At 33.4% G+C, this 13,508-nt stretch overlaps 1 protein-coding gene across 1 annotated transcript; it reads left to right on the top strand.

The window, feature by feature from the left end:
* Window positions 1-5,225: 5,225 nt before the first annotated feature.
* Window positions 5,226-11,185, top strand: LOAG_17711 (STE/STE20/PAKA protein kinase; the record flags this gene model as incomplete). Its single annotated transcript, XM_020450373.1, has 13 exons — window positions 5,226-5,296; window positions 5,693-5,889; window positions 6,019-6,212; window positions 6,350-6,515; window positions 6,650-6,764; window positions 8,713-8,964; window positions 9,125-9,214; window positions 9,356-9,435; window positions 9,667-9,805; window positions 9,922-10,094; window positions 10,361-10,474; window positions 10,528-10,678; window positions 10,961-11,185. The coding sequence occupies exons 1-13, from the start codon at window positions 5,264-5,266 to the stop codon at window positions 11,183-11,185; spliced, it is 1,929 nt and encodes a 642-aa protein (XP_020305959.1). The 5' UTR covers window positions 5,226-5,263.
* Window positions 11,186-13,508: the final 2,323 nt, after the last annotated feature.

Genomic DNA, 13,508 nt, shown 5'->3' with positions numbered 1-13,508 from the left:
TAATAATAATAATAATAATAATAATAATAATAATAATAATAATAGTAATAATAATAATAATAATAATAATAATTAAAATGAAAGGAAATCATCATTAAAAATGCAAAGAGGGGAAAAGGGAAGGAAAATAAATTTTTAAAATTGTAACAGAAATATATTTGTTGAAACCATAGTTTCCATAAAATAATTAGTTTTCTTTTTTTTTTGCCATTTGTCGTCCATTATACGCATGGTTTCTTTTTTGTGAATATTTCTGTCATAATTAGTTTATGAATTATGTATTATATTCCCTCAATCATGAAAGCAATCTTCGTTTTTGCATTTCGGAAGGTTTAAGAGTTCTAGGTGTCCTCTCTTGACTTAATTAATTATGTTGTTGAGGTTAGGCCATTTAATTAAGCGTACTGTAGGGTCAACTAATAGCTCCGAAAAACAGTTTTCATAATTTGCCTTTTTTTTTACTTCTTTTTGTCACTAGCTTCTTTTTCTGTTTTTGCTTAAATCCGTATAAAGATTTGTGGTTTAGGATTTTTCTATCACTTACCATTTCCATTATTTGCACAGGTAGAAACTATGTCCCATTAAACGCTCGTTTTGACCTATATCGTAATGAATGTAATGAATTTCCGCATTCAGGAAGAGCATTAGAAGTTACATGATGAAGCGACTGGTCGGAAGATTAAATAGTACAAAGTTTACATCTTAAATTTAACTTGAAACATTAATTTTTATTTACCAGAAGGTAAAAGTCAGTCGATAATAATAATACATTGATTACATTTGGCATAGATCAAATCAGGCTTTCGAGTCATTATTAGTTTGACAAGCGGATAGATGAAATGGAATTATGGTGAAATGAACGAAGTGAGTAGATTTCGAAGATTCACATTGCTCAAGGATCGAATAATCCTGATGATAAGATAAAATGTCCTTTTCCTCAATTGATATTTCAGCTAGCGGTCGGCTTCATTTCTGTGTTGCAACATCAATTTATCTTAAAAGAGGCACTGGATAATTTGGCATCATTGATGAGTAAAAAAGGTAGCTAAAATGGTGAAAAGGTATATGCTGTGATAATTTTCTGTGCGATAAGACAATCCTGATCCAAATGATAACGATTTATTGATAAGGACAATTTATCGATAAGAACGATTAAGCAACGTAAATTATGGTCTCAATTTGTGAAATTACCATAAATGATCTGCAAAAATCTGAAATGAATACTTTTGCGTATTCTTTTTCTTGGACCTTTTCGTTTATATGCAATATTTCAATTTCTTTTTTCATTAAAAATAAGATATTAGGCTCCAAACAAAAAATTTATGTTTTAAAGCTTGGGAAGTATTAAAATAATGACTGATGATAGACTGGAAATGAAGAGAAAAGAAAAAAAAACTGGGAAATTTTACGGAAAAAGAGTGTTAATTTGCAAAATGATCACAATGCGTCCGAATAATTCTCGATTTTAAGTTTAGGAATGTCGGAAATTCTTTTGATGAATTTGTAATGCGAATATGAAGAAGCTCAAGTATGTTGATGAGAATATGCTACGACACATTTGCTTCTCATCATATAGTGTTACGATGATGATAGCTACACCTTAAATATATGATTATGTTTTGAATGAAAATGTTAGCAATACAACAAGAAGAAATCTTGAAGATAATTTGCACAGCCTTAATTTGCCTGAAGAAATAAGTGCTGCATTAAATTTTATCCAAAGTTAGGAATGCTTTCTTTGGCTTTCTTAACTGAAGTTGAACAGAGTTTGCCAAGTTTCCTGGTTGGTTAAGAAAAATGAAAATATCGAAATGTTATTAAAAAAGAAAGATGAGATATACAGGGATTTCAGGAAGTAATATAATGCTAATTTTTCAAACTTGAAAGGCAACATCATACCAACCCAAGGACATCGTTTAATCTACAAAAAAAAAGAAAAAAGAAAGAAGAAAACGCCGAATAACTGAATTTTTCAAAATGAAATATTTTAATCAGAAAAAGGCGACGAAAAAAAGGAAAGCATATTTTTTACGTTGGCATTCAAAGTCCGTAATAATATTGAATTAATCGGCCATAAGCAAATGAATGGTTTGTTTTACATTCATAAATTTAAAGATTTGTTAATATGAATTTGAAAAATTCCCCTGTAAATGTAAAATTTGCCAAATTGAAATGCTCAATTTTGTCAGCTTATCTGACTACAACTCATTTCCTTCTTTTCATCCATTTCCATTCCAAAAATTTCTTACCTTCATTTCCTCATCTATTTGAACTTTGCAACGCCATCTTTGTCGTCAGAATTTTATTTTATGTTTCAAGTTTTTGGTATTTAACACCTACACTTTGCAAGCAGCGGAAGTTTAATGAAACATCTTATATAAATTGACATCAGCAACACGATAGATTAGCCATTTTTGAATCTTTCGAAGTTTTAATGTATTTTGAATTGTAATGATTAATTTTTAGGACAAAATTTAAACAAATCAATTCTTTATGTTATGGTTTTTTGGACTTGATTTTAAATTCAAGTAAAGAAATTTAAAAGAAAAAAAAAGATGAAATTTCGTGCTGCAGACACATCTGTTTCCCACAATTTGGATGGAATTGATGTTTAAAAATGTTGAAATGATGATGGTGAACGGTTGAACAAATCAAACGATTGATGATAGGCAATGAAGTAAATTTCGATCGCACACGCAGATAAATGAATTACTACAAAAAACTTCTTGCCATAAATACGGCACCAGATATTGGCAATTTTGTGGAATGATTACTTACTTTTTTTCGATCTGTCTTACCCTCGATTTGTTACTTACCTTTACTTATCTACTGTTTCGTGGATTTCATCTGTGTTCGTCTTGCTTTGTTCTGAAAATAAGGAGAAAAGAATTCCCATGAATTATGTTGACAACTGGAGGAGCGATGTGAAATAGGATAAGGAATGGAGGGGAAAGTTTTGAAGAATATCCCTTTATGTGCCTTTACGGAGACAAATTTGACAAATTTAAGGACTTCAGCTTGTTCTTTAAACTAACAATACTAACTTTCAACTTGCTTCCTATTTTCGTTTCATTCCAATTCACAAGGGGACTTCCATTATAAGGCAGACATGTTTTGGCATCAAATCTTAACTACCAACCCGTTCTGTATGCTCTTTCTTTATCCGACATTACGTCTAATTTATGATCCAATCATTCTGGCATAGAGTTAAGACTTCTTTCCATTGCTAATAACATTTGGTTCCTTTATTAAAACTTTTCCCATCCAGAAACTAAAAATATTGTTTAAAAAGTGGTCTAAAGGAAGGTAAGGTATTGCCAAAAACCAAAAATCAAAATAGGACTAGGGAAGAGACAGAATGAAGAAAGCATACGGTAAGTGACTGTTTTTTATGCATGTTTTTCTGTGGCTTAGGGCATTTTCGGGGCAATTTCGTTTGTTTAATGAGAAGACCATTTCCGTTTGTAAGTTGTCAAAATGGAAGAGAGAGGGGGAGGACATCTAGGCAAAGCTTTCGGCTTAATGGTGGACCTTTGAGTGATAGGGAAAAGCTCATATAATCATTATATTGATTAAAAAAAAACCATTCACTCCTCCTCTTTTTTCTCCTCCTCCCAGAAATTCAAGAAATCTTACCAATACTTAATTAGATTTTCCGACTTGCCCAAGAATCAATTAACAGGAAATAATATCTTGGAGAGGTAAATCAACAAATCCTAAAAATTGACAATTACCGCTTCAATAGGTCGAAACTTCGCTTTCATCCATCAATTTCAGTAGTATGATGAAAGCTCATATGAATTTATGGTTCACTGTTCATATGAGAACTTTTGACGGATTATGATAATTTCGCCGTTTGCTTTTTGAGAATTACTTGTTGCTATGTTCATAATATTGAATGTTAATGGTTTTTCCTAACAAAAAAAAAAGATACAGCAAATAGAAAGTTAACGGGTAATAATATGAAGGTGCGCTGTAGAAATCTTGATAGATAATCAAATCATTGTTATCAAATGACAGTACAACGCAATTTTCGCACAAAATGAGCATTTAAAATACCATATTTGTTGGCATTGGTTTTTGGATATTTGGTCCTCAGATATTACATCGTTAATATAATTAGTTAAATTAAATTAAAAGTTTCAAAATTCTTCCATCAAACACATCCTGTAATATCGAATAGTGAGCTGGGATTTCTCAATAATCAAGAATTATGTTGATTTACAACGATACTGTTGGGAAGGATTAAATTTTAGAGCTTCAAGAAATTGAATAAATGAAACAACAATTGTAACTCTCCTTCACAACGGAATAATTGTTTCTTTGATATTTTCGGACTTATATTTATTAACTTCAAAAAGAAAAAAAAGGAAAAAACGGACGTTAAAGTATCGCTGACCTTTTTGGAAAGATAAAAACAATATGGTAGCTAAAACATACATGAAATTCTAAGGATTAATTTAAAAAAATTTTCACATAATTTCGAGAAAAAGGTTACTCATTTGCTAAAATCATGATCTGACCACACGTTTTTTCCTCTTGATGGTTAGACCGAATAACCGGATCTCGGCATGAAACGAAATTATCAGACTATCAGTTAACATTTGATACCTCAACAATTTCAAAAATTAACTTCTTATTGTTCATAAAACTATGTTTGTGAATAATTAGGAGTTGACTCTGCTGCTTTTCAATCTTTTTTTTTTGTGATAATTTATTACAGTTCTAACGGAAAGAACGAAAAAAAAAGTGCGATGATTCATACATATTGCATTCGGCACTGTGACTCATGCCTACGGCCGCAAATTACATCATCTTTTTGGACTTCGGGTTTTCTGGTAGGCGTTGGGTCTTGGTGTCCTTTTTTGACCCCGTCCTGATACAATCTTGGGCACTTGAGGAGGGAGGGGAGTTGAGGTTAGACAGATTCCGCATTTGGTCTTCTGAATATCGTCGTGTACTTTAGCTGTAGCCCAATTTTTTGATCTTCATAAAGTACCATCAGTATTTACATCATTATTGTACATTCATTTTCCTACTAAACGTTTGTTTTAATTCAAAAAATTAGAAAAGTCTAATGAAAGAAGAATTAGGCAACATTGGTTTCGTAACTCGCTCTTGTTTCTTCATTTGGCCAGTGTGAATTTTTTAAAATTAAATCTGGAAATTTCTTTAACATTATTCAAATAGTCGGAAACATTCCTGTGACGACTTCAGTTCTGTTTGTTTTAGTTTGGGCATATCGTGGACCATCCTCACGATTATGTCTACTCCACGTGAGAAGGACAAATCAAAGGTAAGTCTTGTTTGCGTTCACACCATTTCTTTGGTGTATTAGTTTGGGTTTTTATATATTTTGAACCGCAAAATTTGGCTTGATATCTAAGCGATGTGGCAATGACACTGGTTAGTTAAGAAGTGCGAAATCAGGAAAGAGATTTGCTGCAGAAATCCTAAAGAGCCTAGAATACATTTTCTGCTGTTGGATATTAGTGCCAAAAGGAACATTTAATGTCTTTAGAGTTATTATGAGGTTCTTCCCCTATTCCAATTTATGACGATGTTCTTCGTGTAGTTGTTCCAGGCCAGTTATTTGGTTTCGCAAGTCGTGCAACTGTCGAAATGAAATGAAGTTCATTAAGGAGTGGTTGTTGCTGAGTTGCAGAGGTCTAGGCATGTCTTATTATTTCAGGTCAGACTAAGAAGCATATTAGGACGTTTCTTTAATTCAAATAACAATGAGGTCAATTCGTCCTCATCATACTATTCCGGCCCAGGAGAAATCAGCTCACCTTATAATACCGTCCATCGAATACATGTTGGCTACGATGGCAAGAAATTCACGGGCTTGCCACAGCCTTGGATGGACACACTGCTTCGTGATATTAGGTTGGTGTAGAATTTTTCCTGAAATATTCAGAATTGTTTATTCATTTTAAATATGGTGAAATATAGTTCATCTGTTTGCAAGTGTGTCAAGTGGAATAAATGTCATTATTTGTTGTCATTCTCTTGCAGTGAAGCTGACCAGAAGAAAAATCCTTCAGCAGTTGTATCGGCATTGAAATTTTATGCAAAAACTATTATGGCACAGGAAGCTGATAAACAAAAGTTTATGATCACAAATTCTCAGTTGCCGTTTGACGATGAAAATGATGAGGAACCTACGGCCCCTACTCAACCAATTGCAAAAACGGATGATATGGGCAGTGGTAATACTTAGCAATATAGTTTATAAATTTGTCGAAATTTCGGGGTAATAAGTTTCTCCGTGTTTTTCATTCGTTTGAAAATGAAGTTTATTTTCGAAAAAATTACCTTTTTATATATAAAACACATCCGTTTATAGTAAAAGATTCTCGAGATATGGAAAGTGATAGTTCAGCAGAGATCTCCACAGCAATTCCATCCATTGCGGCAAGTGGATTTCCAATTGCCACACCTCCAACAGTACCTCCTCGACATTCGCAGCACCCTGCCGCACCACCATTACCACCATCACGAAGTTCAAACAGGTGACAATATTTTTTGGAATATTCCACTTTGTGTCTATTGGGAAGTTCCATGCCGAACAATTTTCTTTTTTTTTATTTTTTTGTTTCGAGTATGTTTTTGGTTGTTCCCCACTCAAAATTTTATCGCATTGCAGTACAACAATAATTAGTGAGGGAAGTGTTGAAACTTCGTCGAACGAAGTGTCTACCAAACCGGCAATAAAAAGTGGTGTTCGGAAAACACCACCTCCACTACCACCAAAACCAACGGTTTGTAATCATTCCCGGTCTATTATTAATTATGGCAATGTCGATAAGGAAAAAAATTCATCGTTACTGTGTCATTTGATAGCGAAACAAAAACGTGCAAGCGTTGAGATTTAAATTTATCAAGAGAAAAAAAGAAAAGAGTGGCTATTATTCAAGAAATGGAGAGACTTTTTTACAAAAAGTAAGGAATATCATCTCCATCCAATTTAGAATCATTTTCGCCTTACCATAAATCTCATTTAGACCATGGTTGTAAATACAAAAATAAAATATTTGATGGCAAAGCCATAGTCTCCCAGCACTGGTCATTGTCTCCCGACATTGGTCACCCATTACTATCCGAAAAAAGTGGATTAGCTGTATGAAGTATAATTAAGTGTGGATATTTGTGCAATATTTTATTCATAAAATAACTGGATTATTGGTAGAGACTTTCGGCGAACAGAGAAAAGCGAAGATTCACCCCGTTACTAATTGTTGCGCCTTTTCATGATGCTGGATAGCTACATCCATGACACTATCCCTGATTATTTATCAACAAGTTTTTTATTAACCTTTTTTTTTTTGTCAAATAGTCTGGTCCATCAAAAAATTAGAAAAGAGAAAGAATCATCTCCCTGGGAATTTTCCTTTTCTTCTGTAAAGTGTAAAGCATAATTTATAACAGTTGCATTTGATGTGCGGTTCAGAATAATGGAATTCAAAATAGCTTATCCATTCATTTTCCCAAAAACCTTAGTGGGACAACAGCGGGAATGATGGTGCGAGAACTAGATTTTTTCATTTTGAACAAAAGTGCGTGACACTAATTTCGCATCGTTGACACTCTATATGCATTTCAAGCAAAGATAAGGGAAGGAGGAAAAAACAAAAGGAAATTGAACTGAGAAAGGCTAGTGAAGAAACAGAGAAGAGATAGAAAATGATTTCTTAGTGTTACCCATAAAGGTGTGATACTAGTATCGTTAACACTTCACTGGTTGTTCGTGTCTTTTTTTATGTGTACTAATGTTATTTTAGAGGCAGTAATTTATTACACCTAATTTCGAGAGCAAAAAAACAAAAAAGAAAAAACATGCTTGTGTTTCGAATTGATTACCCGTTCATATGTGCTCTACATAACTAGTGCTTACCCATACCCACGACGTATCATCGTTCAATAGATAAGGTCTGCATACTTGTTTGGTATATTATTTATCACGTTGGCCTGTGGCGTATTCGCCGCGATATTCAGCTGTTGATAGAGTCTGTTCTACTCTAAAAATTCTTATTTCTTGATTTTCATGATATTGCGAAACCACCGTTAGAACAAATTATTTATCGTTTTTACACATACTGATTTATTTAACTAACTGGTCTTCACCGCAAAGCACTTCATCTCATTGGAATTAAATTCGTTCCTTCTCATCAGTCGAGAGATTTGTGCTTCTTAGTGATAGGTTATCCACATCAACACCATTCTTCACAAAGAATTAGAAAATGTGCAACCCATTTATACCTCGAATTACTTTTGGCGTTATGTCACCATTTTCGGCTTACATCGACTTCATTGGGAATGAGTTAGCGGTAAGATTAGTTGTTTGCGTTAGTTAAAGATCTGTACTGATCATTTTAATGATACTTTTCTTAAATTTCAAAGGGGGGAATGAAAAAACAGCAAGGTTTATCCTGAAATTTTAAGTTAAACATTTGTTGAATTTTCAGATCCATTCATTTTCTTTACCTAATAATCTATTTTTCCTCTGTGTACTTCATCTTTAAGTAACTTATTGAATATTCGAGAAAGTATATGCGGGATTATGGTGGTAGATTTTTCAAATCACATTTGAGTTTTGCGAAATTTTTGTTGCTGAAATTTCTATTGTCGGCATTATAATCTTGTGACTCAGCTTTTCTTTTTAAAAAATAATAGGGTTTCAAGTTTCAGTTAGTTTTAGTTTGCTTTCAGCATTTGAAACCATCGTGTTCACTTAGTGAACAGCTGACAACACAGCAAGATGGTCGAGATAGTCTGGAGTCGGAGTCATCCAAGGTTTCTGAAGATGTTGATTCGAGTACAGTTGTTGAATTGAACACCGGAAATGAGTTAGTGGCAGCAACAACACAGTGCTCGGGAAACGTAGAATCGGAAGGCAAGATGACAAAGGCTAATAGCGTTGATATCGGCAATAAAGAAGCAACTAATGGAATTTGTGATAACGTGCGTTATCGATAAATTTACCTTGCTCTTTCCTCAGAATGGTGTATGTGGTAGATCTCTGAGTCTTCAGAATTTCTTGTTCCAGGTTAAAAGTTTTGAGGTTTATTTATATTGAAATAAGTATGTTTGCGCGTAGTAATGCTTATATTCAATTTTTTAGGTACAAGTAAGGAAGAGGGCGCAAACAAATGATAAAGGAACGGATGAAGCTGCGAATAAATCTCAGCGCCAGAAACCCAGTGATCAAGAAGTAAGCGTAACATTTATACGTTTCTTCTACTGCCCAGCTGAATAGACCATATTCACGGCTGCGGTGGAATATTCGATACCATGAACTCTGTAACGATGAGTTCTTTCGTGTTCGAGCAAATCATTCAAAATCTTCTTTCAGATATTGCAAGAACTGAAACAAATAGTTAATGAGGGTAATCCAACAGACCGATACGACTTACTTCAGAAAATTGGCATAGGGTAATTTTTAGCTTTCTAAAAAGATAAGAGACAGTTTGTTAAAAAGGGATACTTTTTCACTTGCCCTACAAGGACGCTATGGCATTCCCAAAAGATTTACAAAAATTTAGATCTGAATCATTAACTTTATTCATCTTAATAATATTAAAGGAAATGTCTGTTTTGCAATGTTATTTCTTTGGTTTGTTCTGCTAGAATTTGTGCATTGCCATTATGTCTTTATATTTTTAGTGCATCGGGCCATGTTTATACCGCACGCGATAAGGTTACTGGTGAAGTAGTTGCCGTGAAGCGTATGGCATTCAAAAGTCAGCCAAAGAAGGAGTTGCTGCTTACGGAAATTAAAGTTATGCAGAAATACAAGCATGAAGTAGGTTTTCTTTGTGAAAATGATCCTGTAGAATTCCATTCATTTATAAGAGATAGGTCTTCTGTAGTTCATTTTTTTTTTCGTACGACCAGAGAATAGTTCATATTATTTTGCAGAATCTTGTTAACTATATTGACAGTTTTTTGGTGGATGCAGACGACTTATGGGTTGTCATGGACTATTTGGAGGGTGGTAATTTAACAGACGTTGTTGTGAAAACTGAATTAGATGAAGGACAAATTGCTGCAATTTTGAAGGAGTGTTTGAATGCTCTTCAATTTTTACACAGGCAAATAATTGTTTCTTCTTATGAATGTCTGTAGTTATGATCTTACAAGTTATGTAACTTTGTTTTAGTAAGTGCGACTTTGGAGAAATAATTAGGTAGATGAGAAAGATCCAAACACTGCAAGAAAAGCAGTAGGGGAAAAGTTATGATATAAAGCCTTGAGTGTGTGACTGTTGAGATCACGCTTCGTAATCAAATTATTTACTTTTTTGATGTATTTTACTAATTTTCACGCTTTTGGATTTGTTCATATTTTGTCTTTTCAGTCACAGTATCATACACCGAGATATTAAATCGGACAACGTTTTGCTGGGAATGCAAGGTGCCGTAAAATTGACGGATTTTGGCTTCTGCGCTCAGATTCAACCTGGATCAAAAAGGTTGGTATAGAAAGTTATTGCTGGCGAGCATAAATAATTTCCAAAAAATTAAGGGCAACAATGGTAGGGACACCGTACTGGATGGCTCCTGAAATCGTGAATAAGGTGAAGTACAACTATAAAGTAGACATCTGGTCGCTTGGAATAATGGCTTTGGAAATGCTCGATGGAGAACCACCATATCTTTATGAAACTCCCATCAAAGTTTGTTTACTCTTATGCGCAGTTGTGTTATAATGTTTATTTATCCATCTGTATTTTGGCGGCATACAATACTTTCATACGTACATGCAATTTCTAGAAATATATACTTCAATTCAGCTAACATTAAGTTAAGGTTGAGGTTTACAAGTATTGATTCCTATCAGATTTTAAGGCGGTAAGGGGTTTACTTCTGACGGCTTTGGTTATTATCACTAGGACTAATAATTGCGGAGTACTAATGTTATTGCTACCTTTCGTTTTTGACATTTTCTGTTGTTTCAGGCAATATATTTGATAGCTCAAAATGGAAAACCAGAAGTAAAGAAGAAAAATTCCTTGTCTCCAGAATTTAACGATTTTCTGGATCGCTGCCTATGTGTGAAACAGGAAGAACGAGCTGACGCCGAAGAATTGTTGCGACACCCGTTTATCCGGATGGCAAAACCATTAAGTTCACTCATTGCTTATATACGTGCAGTCAAGGAGTTGAAGCAGCAGCAAAGGTGAAGTCAGTATAGTGGTAATGAAGAAATAATAGTTCGAAGTTAACATGAACTGGAGCACTGCTCTATTATTTAGTAAGTTTTGCAGTATTTTACTCAAAGTTTCATTATTTATTGAAGGATTCAAATTATTTGCATCATTTATGTTTGTGTATAAATTAAAGCTTATCCAATAAAGTAATTGTGAAACATGGAGCTTTCTTTCAATTTCTTTGTTATCACTTCTCTCTCTCTCAGCTTGTCCTTTGTAATTGTTAGTTTTCTAAAGATTTATGATGTACAACGTTCTAACGGATTACACACCCTTATAAATCCGCTAGAATGAAGTCACTTTGTTGCCGTTCATTCCTCCAAATTTTCTTTAGATTTCCGCTGTTATGGCCAATACTGAAATTGTATTGTAGACTTTGATGTTCATTTTCAAGCGGGATGGTGGATATGTAGTTTCCTGCAAAAAAAAAAAAGAAAAAAACGTATGAATTTTCTTTGCTTTGTATGAAACCATGAAACTAAAATACTCTTTTAAGATTGTAGGCATTTGGAGGTTGGGACTCAAACTGACTATTTTAATGTTGGATCTAATACAGTCATAATCAAGGTCTCGCTCAGTCTGTGATAGGTACGTGAAAATCGTCCACCGATTGTCTCTACTGATTTCACAGTTTTACTGTTCGCTAATCCAAAACTATGTATTCTTTTTTGCATTATTTGTAATCCTTTTATCCTGAAAAGCTGCTTATTGTTTGGCACTCGTTTAAGTTTTTGGGGATTTCCAGTTTTGCTATGAGTTATGAATATTTATATGTTGAGTTTGATGGATACCAGATATTAGTAATAATAGGAAATCGTCGAGACTATAAAATGATATGGTATCGTTTTAAGTGCCCTTAATCAATAATTGGTTGATTTACGATGCTGACGTAAAGAGCACCATTTTGTGTTATCCATAACGCATGATACACGGACCTGGATGCAGGTCCATTCCAAATTGTTCATGCATGCATTGTGAATCTTTTTTTTGTGGTTTAAAAAAGCAAAAGCATTGTCATGAATATAGCAAGAATTTGATTGCAGCAAGATGAAGTATATAATTATTACACTGCTAAGTTATTTGTATTATTCGGGTATCCTTTTGCACATATCGCTACAATTTCGTTATTATCACTGTCCCTAATTCTTTTCCATGGGCCTAATTCATGTCCATAAATTTGCCAGCATGATTTACGTATTTACGAAAAACAAAAACTTTTCGTTTTGCTGTCGAGTTATCTTATCTAGAAAGTTGTGAAAGAGAATTTTCTACGAAGATTAGCTAAAAGGGAAAGAGGAATCAATTAATATGTATTCTAAATCTAATTTGACTTTTACGTCCCAGTATATCTTGTTCTTTGTTTTTTTTTCGCGTCTTTTAAGTTTATCATAATTCCAAAAGTTGCTGACAACTTCTTTACAAGTTAATTTATCATTAAATGATCAGTCAATTTTTATTTTTTGTCATTTTAGAAGCTGATTGTTTGTATTTCCTTCGCGGTTTCCATTAAATACTTACCAGACTGTTAATTTAGCCATTCTATATGTCTGGAAATTGTATCATATGGCTTTCCTAGGGACCATCCGTGGTCTCCCTGGAATCACTGGTACATCGTATTCAAACCTGAATTAAGCTGGATTTTTAGAATCTTCAATTGATATTTCACGGGCACGGTTCTGGGACTTTTGATTAATTGTATCCACGATGTACATGGTTTCAAGGTTACTTCTGGAGTCCTGCTGTTGAGTCTTGAGCTATAACGATCATGTGAGTGATTAATATTGTCCATCAGCGCCTTCTCTATCTTTATTTGCATTATTATATACTGTTTTTTCTTTTTTAAATATATTAGTTGTAATAGGGCGAGTAGTTATTTTCGAATATAGCTGGATAGATGATTTGATTATCTTGTTTGTAGCAATAGCAGCTGCTCTTAATTATGAATGCTGAAGTCACATTTTAATGATTGTACTACATAAATGGAATTATTGGTGATATTAGAATTAACATTAAAAGATGGAATTTGGTATTGGTGATTGATTTATTAGATAATTAGAATAGCTTATGATCATCATTTGAAGATTATAAAACATCATGTTATTTATTTCAAGTATTAAAATATTGTAATCCAGAGCTTCAAATGTTTTTTTTCTTCTTTGCTATTCATATTTAAATTAACTTGGATTGATTTTATTTAAATTTCACGTCTATTAGATATGTATTATTTACAGGGAATATGATAATTGTTGATGCGGACTGTAACTGGTTTTTCATACTTCAATGGATCATTTAGGAG

Source organism: Loa loa, assembly GCF_000183805.2.
Source record: "Loa loa unplaced genomic scaffold supercont3.117, whole genome shotgun sequence".
NCBI lineage: Eukaryota > Metazoa > Nematoda > Chromadorea > Rhabditida > Onchocercidae > Loa > Loa loa.
Note: the sequence above shows the minus strand (reverse complement) of the source record. Positions and strands in the feature narration are given on the sequence as shown.